Source organism: Primulina eburnea, chromosome 12, assembly GCF_022965805.1.
Source record: "Primulina eburnea isolate SZY01 chromosome 12, ASM2296580v1, whole genome shotgun sequence".
Classification (NCBI taxonomy): Eukaryota; Viridiplantae; Streptophyta; class Magnoliopsida; order Lamiales; family Gesneriaceae; genus Primulina; species Primulina eburnea.
In genome coordinates, this window is record NC_133112.1 from 3261178 (window position 1) to 3274150 (window position 12973).

At 38.8% G+C, this 12973-nt stretch overlaps 3 protein-coding genes across 3 annotated transcripts; all 3 read right to left on the bottom strand.

The window, feature by feature from the left end:
- Positions 1 to 3973: 3973 nt before the first annotated feature.
- LOC140807892 (uncharacterized) lies at positions 3974 to 4471 on the bottom strand. The gene has a single exon (XM_073164850.1). The coding sequence runs from the start codon at positions 4469 to 4471 to the stop codon at positions 3974 to 3976; it is 498 nt and encodes a 165-aa protein (XP_073020951.1).
- An 85-nt stretch (positions 4472 to 4556) lies between these two features.
- LOC140807894 (uncharacterized) lies at positions 4557 to 5180 on the bottom strand. Its single transcript, XM_073164851.1, has one exon. The coding sequence runs from the start codon at positions 5178 to 5180 to the stop codon at positions 4557 to 4559; it is 624 nt and encodes a 207-aa protein (XP_073020952.1).
- Positions 5181 to 11445: 6265 nt separating this feature from the next.
- LOC140807689 (uncharacterized) lies at positions 11446 to 12973 on the bottom strand. Its single transcript, XM_073164649.1, has one exon. The coding sequence runs from the start codon at positions 12898 to 12900 to the stop codon at positions 11713 to 11715; it is 1188 nt and encodes a 395-aa protein (XP_073020750.1). The 5' UTR covers positions 12901 to 12973; the 3' UTR covers positions 11446 to 11712.

Consider the following 12973-nt stretch of genomic DNA (forward strand, 5'->3'; position numbering starts at 1 on the left):
GCAATGTTCTCCGTGCAAATAAAATCATATTTTACTAAATTATCTTAGTTATATTTGTAATTATAAAGAATTATTAATCTATAATTTTAACCGAACTATTGATTTATATAAAAGTCTTCTGAAAAAATATTATTTTATTAATTTATTGCATTGGTCCAAGTTGGGATTGACTCAAAATATTATTAATTTAGAGAGATTCACGGGATGGAAGGCATAAAATAGAAAAACCTTTTTCAAAACCAAATGTGTGGGAGCAGCTCCAACAAAAATGAGTCTACTCCGCTTTGAATTCAGACACGGCCCGCTTGTCCCACTCAGAAAGAGTCCACTACCTTACCTTAGTAGTCTCAAATAAGGCGTGTATGTCTGCCCTTTTAAAGAGCATGTGATTCACTACCGAAGCAAAGAAAAATATCAATCAAGAAAAAGAGGGGTGAAGCCAATTTTGTAGTTCGGCTCCATAAAAAATAATCGATCTCGAATAGTTATAGGAATAGATCTCTTGTGAGACAGTCTCGCGAATCTTTATCAGTGAGACGAGTCAACCATACCGATATTCAGCATAAAAAGTAATATTTTTTCATGGATGACTCACAAAATACGAAAGGTGAGATCGTCTACACTAAATTTTTATCTAATTATAATTAGAAGACATGAGAAGAGGAAGAGGAAGAGGAAGTGGGCCTGGGAGATATTGGGTGGTGTCCATTTTCAGTAAACTATCTGAAACAAAACGCCTTCGTTCGGCCCATTTTCAACTCTTTAATGTGGAAACCATATGATTTAGTCTCCATATTTACTAACGAGTCGTTAGGCGCAAGTTGTATGTGTAATATATGTTGTACATATTTATTTTTCAGTTTTAGTTATGACATTTATATTACATGAGATTTTTTAAATAAATAATAATTTAATAAATAAAACACGATCATTTTTATTTTCTGAAATTGAATAATAAAATTTACATACAATATTATAATCAAATTTGTGTGGGGAAATTTTGGAATTAGAAAAAGTTTCACTAAAAATTAATTAAGTTTTAGGTTTCTTTTAGGTATTTTTTTTGACAAGACAAAATACTTTCATTCATTTGAAGAATTAGCAAAGTACAGGTTCATGAGCTCACCAAGATAAGTTGGTGTCTCTACCCACACAAAAGGACTATCATAAAAGCGAGATTGCTTTGCTAACACATGCGCAACCTCGTTTGATTGTCTACGGACAAAATGAACCGTGAAACCTGGTCTAGAAGCTACTATATCTCTACAACTTTCCATTATGCTTCCAAACTCCGTGTTGTCATTCGCATTTCCCTTCATGGCCAGATGGACAGTCTGTGCATCCACTTCGAACATAACCTTAGAATAATCCATATTGCGGATCCAAGACAAGGCTTCCAACAGGCCGATTGCTTCTCCTTCTTTGACGCATCGAAGTCCTTTAATCATGGTTGTTCTTGCAGTAACAAATCTACCCTCAGCATCTCGTATCACCATACTTACTCCAGCCGATTGAATATCATCAAAGAAGGCTGCGTCAATATTGCATTTAACAACGCCCCTAGGAGGTGGTGTCCAAGAGCTCGCTTGTGGTCTTGTTCCTACTTTCTGTAAGTCTTTATCATTCCTCTCTAGGGATATCCAGTCATAAAGGAAGCTCATGGCTGTATCTACCACTCTAGCTGGGGTATCGATGTGGTTGTTCCATAATAGAGAGTTCCTTTGTTTCCAGATTGCCCAAAGTATGGTAACAAACTTGCTTAGCTCTGCTCCGCTTATTTCTTTGATGATCCTGAATACCCAATGCGTGAAACCCTCTGCATCCTCTGCTTGTGCTTCTACCATCTGAAGGACCTTGGCATGTTCCCAACAATCTCGTGCGAACGGACATGATATAAATGTATGCCAGGAATTTTCCAGGTTCTTGTTGCACACTACACACAGGGATGGCACTTGGATTCCCCGTTTTTGTAGATTTATACGGTGAGGGAGACACTCTCTGCAAGCTCGCCAGAGGAAGACTTTGATTCTCGGTGGGACTTCCAACTTCCAGATTGCCTTCCAATTACCATGGATCTTTCTTGACTCTCTGTGTACATCCAAGCTCATAGCCACGTGGTAGCCCGACTTCACTGTGTAAACACCCGTCTTGCTAAAATGCCAAATTCGCTGGTCTATGGTGTGGAGCGGTCTTAGTGGAATTTCAGTAATGGCTTTGATATCCCTGTCCTCAAAGATCGATGCTATGATGTCGTGGTCCCATTCCCTTGTTTCTGGTAGCATCAGCTCTTTCACTGTCCAGTGTTGTAGCTCCGGCATCACAGGTTTTTCGACAAAGAGATTGGTGGGATCACGAAGCCATGGATCTTTCCAAATGTTGATATGACTCCCATCACCAATCCTCCATCTATATCCTCTCTTTAACACTACTTGGGAAGCCAAAATGCTACGCCAAGCAAAGCTTGGATTATGCCCCAGATTGGCATTTAAGAAGTCCCCTCTCGGGTAGTATTTAGCTTTGTAGATGCGACAGATTGTAGCATTAGGATCACTAATAAGTTTCCATCCTTGTTTTCCCAGCATTGCCAAATTAAATCCATAGAAGTCTCGAAACCCCATTCCGCCATATTCTTTCGGGACACATAACTTTTCCCAGCGAAGCCAATTTAGCCCTTTAGCTGCGTTTTGTTTTCTACCCCACCAGAATGAATTGATCATCCGCTGTATTTCCTCTGCCAAGGATTGGGGGAGGAGGAAAGTAGACATACAATATGTTGGGATTGCTTGAGCCACTGATTTGATGAGGATTTCACAGCCCGCCTTAGACAACGGCTTTTGTTTCCAAGCTTGTAAGCAGTGTCCAAACTCTATCCTTTAGGTAAGAAAATATCTGTTTTTTGTTTCTACCAATCAGCGAAGGGAGACCAAGGTATCGGCTCGTGTCAATAGCTGTCGAGACTCCCAAGATATCTGATATTACTGCCCTTTCGGCGTTGGGGGCATTACCACTGTACATGATGCTGGATTTTGAAAGATTTATGGCCTGGCCCGACTCTTTCTCATACTTTTCTAGTATACTCTTCACATTTTTCCCTTCGTCTGCTTTTGCTCGGAAGAAGAGCATACTATCATCGGCAAAGAAGAGATGACTGATGGAAGGAGCCCCTCAACACACTTTAATCCCATGAATCTGTCCCAGTCTCTCAGCTTTCTTGATGAGTGCCGAGAGTCCTTCGGTACATAAGATAAAAAGATAGGGTGATAAAGGGTCCCCTTGGCGAAGCCCCCGATGTGGAATTGTTGGATCAGTAGCCTGCCCGTTGACCAGAAAGGAGTATCTGACAGTAGTGACACACAACTTCATATATTGGATCCATTTCGACGCAAAACCCAGTTTTTCCATGATCCGAAGAAGATAAACCCAGTCAATGCGATCATAGGCTTTGGAGATATCGATTTTTAAAGCTGTGTTACTAGTTTTTCCTCGGGTTTGCCTCTTCATCTGATGGGTGATTTCAAAAGCAATTTGGATATTATCTGTTATAGATCGGCCTGCAACAAATGCGGACTGAAACGGTGATATAACATGGGGCAGAACCTTTTTCATTCGGTTGGCGAGGACCTTGGAGATTATTTTATAAAGCACATTGCAAAGAGAGATGGGGCGAAGGTCTTTCATGGCCTGTGGATTCTTACATTTCGGGATCAGCACCACATTTGTGTCATTCAGTGTAGGGGGGAAAGTCATGGCTTGCAACCATCCTACACGGCTGGAGAATACCTCTGTCCCAATGAGAGACCAGAACCGTTGATAGAAAGCCGGGTTAAAACCATCAGGCCCCGGGGACTTGTCTGGTTTCATGTCAAAGACGGCATCTTTAAATTCATCGAGAGTGAAAGGCCGCAAGAGATCTTCATTTTGTCTCTCTGTCACGCACGGTTGGACCTCATCTGTCACTTCATTTGACATGTGGTTATTTTCTGCGAATAGATTTTGGAAGTAGCTTTGTACCACTTCGCAAATGTTTTTTTTGTTCATCTTGCCAGTGTCCATTTACATCTTTCAATCCACTTATCTTGTTTGTTTGTTTCCTTGCCGAGGCAGAGGTGTGGAAGAAGCGAGTGTTCCTGTCCCCTTCTTTTAGCCAGTATTGTTTTGCTCTTTGACGCCAATAGTCTTCCTCTTCCACGAGTAGAGAAGCGAGTTGTGCATTCGTTTCCTTGAATTTGGTGGTGGACTCTTCATCATACTTGTCTCGCAGAGACTCCAGCTTTTCCTTACATTTTCTGATTTTGGTTCGGAAGTTTCCATCCACTGTCTTGCCCCATGGGTCCAGCACCTTCGAACATAGAGTAAGTCTTCTTAGCACGTCACTTTCTCTGTTTCTGGTCCAACATTCCTCCACTATCGGTTGAAGTTCAGGTTCTCTAAGCCATCGGTTTTCAAACCTGAATTGGTGCTTTTGGAACATTTTTTCCTTGACCTCTGTTTCTAGCAAGATCGGGGAATGATCTGACACTGGTGCACTTAGGTTGCGAAGTCGTGCCAATGGAAATTTACCCACCCATGACAGGTGTACCCATTGCTCTGTCAATTCTTTCTTCCACAAAATTTTCAGATCCTCTACTTCTTTCCCATGTGAATTGATGGCCGAGTAATGGGATATCTGTTAAGTTGCTGTCCTCGATTGCTTCTCTAAAACCGCTGAGTAGCCATGGAGGGTGTTCAACTCTTCCTCTTTTGTCTTCGGTAGATAGCATGTCATTGTAATCACCAATACACAGCCACGGCAAGTTGGATTGTGCAGCCAAAGATCGAATAAGGTTCCAAGAGTCTCGTCTACGAGTCCTTTCCGGATAGCCGTAGTATCCTGTACATCGCCACTCGCCATTCATGTCATCAGAAACTCTGAGATCCACATGGTTGCTGGAGTAATTTGTTACTGTGACTTGTTCAGATTTCCTCCATAAAACACCAATACCACCACTACGTCCTATTCTATCAACAGCAAAAACATTTTCGAAACCAAGAAGAACACGGATGTCTTCTAGTTTTTGAGAGTGGGCTAACGTTTCAAATAAAAAAATAACATCGGGCTTATATACACGGGCCAAGTCTCGAAGAGAAGGAATTGCACGAGAGTGGCCCAGTCCCCTGCAATTCCAGCTTAAAATAATCATTGCTCTGGGCAGGCCTGGAGTCCAGGTCCTGCCCCTAAATCAAGTTCGATATTGTTGTCTTTGGGCCCATTAGTATATTGGCCTTCAGTAACTTCCCGAACACTGTCTACTTCCATCCTTTTTTATGGGCCTGTTTTGGATTTTGCCCACGTCTTCTTTTCCTTTCTTCCAAAATTTCCATCTCCTGATCTTCCCGCCCTCCTGTTAGATTTGAATTGATTGGTGGGTTAGAACCTCCAGTTTGCTGGTTGTATCCCGTGATTTGTGGAGTTATCTTCATACTCTGCATGGAATGCGGATTGGTAATTTTCACGATTGAGGCCTGATTCTCAGCTTCTGCTAGTATATTCGGAATGTGCATATTCTCCGGGATTCCTTTGTTCACGGGTCCTCCTTTGTTTCCTAAAATACCCCCTTGATCATTGCGGAGCCATTTTTCACCTTCTTCTTCGCCGGTGCCCCGTGTGGCAGCCCTTAGCCAGGGGCCCCATTCGCGGTTTAGCTTGTCCTCAGGGATAGAGAAGCGCATATCACAGAACTTGTCAGTGTGTCCCAACATACCACATACAAAACAAAAGGAGTTTAATTTTTCGTACTTGAAGTTAACTGTGAACGAAGCACCTTGCGTGTTCCTTATCTTCTTGTATCGTTTTAAAGGCCCGCGAACATCGAACATAACTCTAATTCTCATGAACTTCCTCCAGGCTGTAGAATTGTTGTTTACATCATATTCGAGGAAAGTGCCTATGAAATTTCCAAGTTGTTTTCCAATACTTTCAGACATGTACCCCACTGGCAAATCATGAACCTGGACCCAAAAAGCTAACGTAAAAAGCGGAATCTCTTTCGGAATATCCCCTGGTGCCAACTGCCGTAGGAGGAGAAACTGATTGTCAAAGGACCAAGGGCCGCTCTCCATTATCCGTTTGACGTCCATTTCGTGAAAGAACTGAAACAGATAGGTCCGAGACCCCAGATCGGTGATATTTACCCCACGCCCTGGTCGCCAAATGCTTGCGATTCGGTTTCTCATAGCGATGAAATTTATGGGACGTTCTGTAAGAAATCGCCCCACCAAGTATAGATCAAGATGTAGCAACCCTTCTTGGTTCTGGATGGCTTCCAGAAATAATTCCTCATCTTCCTCGTTTGTGATTGAAAGGCTTTCAAATATATCTACCATTTTGCCTTACATAGGTGGATCGAGAAATTATGGTGAAAAAAGAAGAAAAACTCTCAACCGGGAGAGAAAGACATGACCTCTCAACAGGGAGAGAAAAACCAAAGAGCTCACTATTCTAATCTATGTATTATTTAATCGCCCATACCTTGGTTTCTTTTAGGTATAGTATCATACAAATAGTTTTTTTCATTCTTTATATTTGATTTTTTGCAATTTTAATCCTTTATGATTATCAAAATCAATTTTTAATCGTGATATGATTCTTTATTTTGAAATTTTAGTTATTTTCGTATGAAAGTACTTATGTTTCACTCGACACATAAGTGTCACGCCGGTGGCACATTAACGAAACATGGAAAATGAAATGAACTAAAACTACGTAAAAAGCAAATGTAACATACTGAAACTAAAATATAAACTTGTATATGATCATAATTATAGCGAAGCAAATGTCAATGACAAAGTTTATTGTGGGGACCTGGACGCTAATCATTTTCTTAATCATCGTTGGGATTTAATTATCAGTTCTGATAAACAGGGTCTAAAAATTTTTGTTTTTAAAATGTAACGTGCGGAAGGTAATGGAATCTAAATAATATACATTTCAGTATAAAATACAGTTCAGTATAAAAATATCATTTTATACAATAGTCTTTCAACTAACATAAGGTTCAGTTACTAAGTTCAAGTACTAAAACCAAGTCTACAGTACGTCCGGAATCACCACGCTAACTCGTCTTCTCTCATCATCTTCTTGACCCCGATCCAGCCCTACCTGTTGTCATGCACACATACAAAACAAGGCAACAGCCGGATAACTCCGGTGAGAATAAATCTCAGTGTAAAACATGGTAAACATGCATATACATAAAGTAAGTCATGAAATATTCTATCATGAATAAACTTAAAAACAATATATTTCATAATCTATGAAATCAAATCAAATAAGCATGCAACACAAATCAGTTAAACATGCTACTCAAATCAAATCATGAAACATGCTATCATGACTGAAAGCAATAGCAATGGGTTTCATAGTCTATGAAACCACATCCATAAACACATGTAGTTCTAGTCAAATCATGTCTAGACTCGACTCGTCTATAACTATAGGGATCCCGAGGTGAATAAGACGTCACTGTCTGTCACCTACCCTCCCAATCGGGGTGACGTACGTCTTATTCCTAGACTTCGGTCATATCTGTATCGAATAATCTACAATAGGAGGGTGTCTGCTCCTATGTAACGATACACCGAATGTCTAGAAGTTTGACTATCTGTCAAACTTTCCTATCTCAAATGCAATGTATAACAATCTGTAAACAAAGCATGTTCATTTCAAAAGATTTGAATATAAAGTCTATAAACAAATCATAATCATATCAGAAGATAAACAATAATCAAGTATGTGATTTTATTGGGAAACTCAAATGAGATCTGATTTGAGTTATATCTTCCCAGATATCACATAAATTATACCTTTGTCGTCCTGGTCTGACGAAGAAGAAGTCTCGAAGTCCAATCTGTCCATATCAAGTCTGAAATGACAATATCAAATACACTGTATCAATGTGTAACTCAATTCACAATCTGTTCTGATCAATACTCAACTCAGGATATAATCTGATCAATATCTGAACAATACATAATCTGATTCATATCAACGATATCACGATGAAATCTAAATCATTACTGAATCTGATCAATCTAAATCAACTGATGTTTCAACGGCATACTAACACAGTCTTGTAACCGCGTCAAACTGAACATCACAAATATAATACTGGAACTCATAATCAGTGTCAATATAATTCATAATCTGAATACTAACACAATTCTGATATAGAATCTCAGTTAATATCTTTCAAAAATCATAACAATTACATAGACAATCTGTTCTTCAGTCTGACTTCAATTATACGATATCTACGGTAATAGAAATATCATATCTGATTCATATTCAGTTCTGAAAATATCATAAATTCAAATCTTGTCTAAACGTAACAAAACTTACGTCTAGTTGTAGCTTGCGTTGTTATGAACACAGTACTGAAGTCAGATTTAAAATCTGACGGGCGGATCGTTTGAAATCAAATTCTGAAATCCAAGAGCACTTCCTTCCCTCGGTTTCTCTTTTATTTTGCTTTCTGAAGAATAGTATACATATGTATTTATATATACATACACGTTGCATGATTTCGCAACGTGTTAACTTTTCCTCAATCTTGCTCGGCGCTCGGGCGGTTATAATTTACCGCTCGGACGCGGAGAGTTCTGTCAAGATCCTCGGTTGAATATCTCCTGGCGCTCGGGCGGTAATATTCTACCGCTCGAGCGCCAAACATTCTGTCCAAGAAATAAGATTGGCGCTCGGGCGGTGCTTTTCTACCGCTCGGGCGCGAGATGTTCGGTTTAACATCTTGGTTTAACATAAACCAACACCCAACTTCTTCATTCATGTCTTATTTGGTTCCTGTGATATTTGCTAATCACCATTCTGACAATTAATCAACGTCTGATTACAGTAATTAAATCTCGGGTCTTACATTTACCATTAAACAAAAACTTATATGAGACAGTCTTACGGATCGTATTTTGTAAGACGAATATCTTATTTAGGTCATCCATGAAAAAGTATTACTTTTTATGCTAAGAATATTATTTTTTATTGTGAATATGAGTAGGCTTGACCCATCTCACGATAAATATTCGTGAGACCGTCTCACAAGAGACCTACTCTTACCATTATATTATTTTCTAAATAGAAGTGGGGAAATAGAGTGGGGATGGATCAGAGTACTCGTATAGATGCATACAATCAGACATTTTATTTTTGCATAACGTAAGTAAATTTTGATGACAAAAAACAGCCAACGTATAAAATGAGGGTTTTTTTAAAAAATAATATATTTTTAAAACTTATTTACTAAAATATTACAGATTCTAAAACTTTATCAAAATATAACAATCCGGAGATTGAAGTTCCGGATTCAGAATCCGGAACAGACTGGCACGGATTCTAAGAATCCGAGCCCAATCCATGTCTCCGGATTTTAATTTTTTTTAAAAAAAAAAAAGCGATCGGCGACGGTTTAATCAAAACCCGTCGCATCTGCGACGGTTTAAGAAACTGTCGCTAGTGGCGACGGTTTGTCCAAAACCCGTCGCTAACTACCGTGACCCCACTTTCCCACCCGACGACTCCTCCCTTCCATTCCCGTGACTCCTCTTTCCAATTTAAATTGCGCCGAAGACGTAACAATTCGAACACATTTTCTCAGCAAGTCTTCTTTATTTTTCTTCTTCTCTAGATTCACTCATTTTTTGTTATGTTTTTTGCGGCGACAGTTTCTATTAATAAAAATTCGTCTTCGATCGGACGTTGTGTTGATAAGCTTGGTTTTATCGAAAATTATCAGGTATGAAATTATTTTATTTTTATTTAATTAATGTTGTTTTATAATTTTTGTTTTTGTAATAAAGCTTAACTTTTTGAGATGTTATTTCATACGAGTGAATCAGGTAACATTATTTTTTTTAAATTTAAAATATTATTGTTTTGGAATTAATTATACGAGTGAATTAATTATTCTTTTAATAATTGTATTGTAGATGTTGTGTTTTATAAGTTTAATTTTTAATAAATAATATAAAAATTCTCATAATTAACATATAGTATTTAACAATAATAATAATAATAATCCATATAATTATTCTGTATCAAAGAGTTGTAAACAAAGAGAATTTAATTAAATATATAGATAAAACGTCAAAAGGCATTTCGGGTATGTTAGGTGCTTGCGGGCAAGATTAAGTTAATATTAAGGACTTTTTAACTGTTTAACGTGTTAATTATAATAATCTAATAAAATATCTCGCGCATATGTGTGAGAGGTTCTGTCTCGCACATCCATTTACTCGTGCATATACGCGCCTCCAGCCGCGCAAATGCGCCTAAGGTTCTGGACGTTCCGCGCATGTGCGCGCATTCAAGCCGCGCATGCTTCTGCCTTCCTCGCGCATGTGCGCCCATACATGTCGCGCATGTGCGCGGGGATCCTTCCTTGCACCTCATGCCAAATCTTCTTTCGGCTCTCCCGGTCTGATTCGTTCCGTCTATAATTATCTCAATTAATAAATTATTCATTTCAGATTAATCTCATATTACAATAATAAAATCTCGGGCCTTACCGTACATGCATTAAATTATCAATAATAATAATAATAATAACAAATTTTTTTCAATAATATATTTTGAATTAATTTACTTAAAAGACTTTTTTTGTAAGTAAATTAAGTTTTAAGGTAACATAAATTTTATATATAGTAAAACAATTTTGAAAAATATAAATTTATCTTGTAAATTTTTCATTTGTTTTTGTTTATTATGTTTTTTTTTAATTTATTTATACTCTTAATTGTTAAAATTGTTCATTTGAAAATTTAATATATTTGAAAATTGTAATTACATATATTTAAAAATTTTAATTTTTAATACTATTATTATCTAAATTTAATTACTATAAATAAATATATTTAAATTACTGTCATCAGTATAAATAACGTAATTGTTTAAATTTAGCGTAACTTAACAATGAAATGTTAAAAAAAAAATTTAAAATCCGTGCGTTAGTGACGGGTTTTGGTAAAACCGTTGGAAATAGCGCCGGGTTTTTTAAACCGTCGTCACTAGCGAACACCGTCACAAAAAGCGACGGGTTTTGGTTAAACCGTCGCCAATCTCCCTTTTTATAAAAAACAAATTAAAATCCGGACACATGGATTGGACACGGATTTTGAGAATCCGCGCCAGTCTATTCCGGATTCTGAATCCGGAACTTCAAACTCCGGACGGTTATATTTTGATAAAGTTTTAGAATCTGTAATATTTTAATAAATAAGTTTTAAAAATATATTATTTTTAAAAAAAACCCTATAAAATGATACAAAATATAAAGTTTCCATATCCATTTCAGGCAACCCCCATTTCTCGTTGGAGGGAATAACAACAACCAAAAAAACAAAGCAAATAAACAAATTCCCATGAGCAAATTAAAGAAGAACTCAGTCCAAGACTCGAACTTAATTGAACCGTCCACTCTCACTGTTCAAAGAAATCTCGACATACATGTTAACAATTAACGATTTCTAAGAAAAAAGAAAGAAAATAAAACTCGAAATATCAAGACAATGGGAATTGATAACAATAGGGAACGCTTTATCAATGATATGAAACATCTGAGCAAAGTCGAAGAAGAAGAAGGCGAACGACTTTAATTTGTATGGCCAAATCCCGACTGCTACCTCTGCACCCCTTATTAGCTATGTCCGTTCCTGATAATCAATGAACTACGCTGAATTAGCCTTACTCGATCTCTTCTTTCTACTCTTGCCATCGATGAGTTTCTTACTACTCACATTATTACTCGCCCCACATACGATAGTGAACTCGATCCCGTACGCATTTCCAAAACATGAAAAGAGTCCCCCATCCGAGTTCCTACGTGAATGTCTGTTGCTATTATTTGATATCTCGGACGGATCATAATCATCGTGATCTGCATCAATCTTTTCACCCGGATTCATTTCCTTCCTCCATCTTTCTCTTCTTGAAGTAAATCTATACCCTTTTGTTTTCGCTTCTTCGATTGTCAAATCCTCAAGAATGGAGCTGCTTGTTTCCTCAATATCTCGTGCAGTTCTGTGCACTTTCTTGGGGTTTGATGGTGGTTGCAACTTCTTGGCTAACTCAGCTGCCACGATTGAAGCAGATGGGCCTATATCGGAACACGCTTCTGACTCATTTACAGCGGAACCATTGCAAACAGATCCATTAACCATTGATCCGTTGTTTACTGATCCGGGCTTTAATGGAAAATCCTCGTTGTTAACCTCAGACCCGACGCTTAATGAACGCCACAGTTGGATTCTTGAAGTAAGTTCTCTGTGTTGTTCTTCCTCGTATTCGTTTTTATGTTGTTGCTGGCTGAGAGGATTCAGTATTTTATCGCTTGGATAGTTATTCAATGGCATGCTTCTCATTGTGCTGTCAAGCAGGGCAATTCCCATGTTGAGTATGCCCTGTGGGCTGCCGGATGGTCTGCGAACTTGTAGGGCAACAAAACGCGTGTTCTTCGGGTGGTTTTGCGACATTCTAACTGCGGGGGTGACGAGATCGTTGATTAGGACCTGCACGATCCCCACCAGGACATCGCGAAACCAGGAAACCGTGTAGATTTCCACGGTCACGGTCCTGTTTTCCGACATGAGGAGCTCATTGTCCACACGGAACGCGAACTTGTCATTCCAAGTAGGGTTCGTGAGGCCATTTTGATCGGTTCGGGTGGTGAGCTTGCGGTTCGGGTGGATCCATGTCGTTGCATACGTTCGCATGGATTTCGTTATGGGGGCTAGGTCTTGAGCCGATATCAAGCTGATCTCGAGTATGTTTGAAGGGGTGGGTGGCGGTATTTGGGAGGAGACTGAGGAGGACATCACGGTGGAACAAACGGTCGGGGTCGGGATGGTCGGATCCATTCGTCTTCTCTGGAAAAGACGAAGGTATCCGGAATGGAAAATCAGCGGAGGCGTGACAGAGGAGGATGTGTTT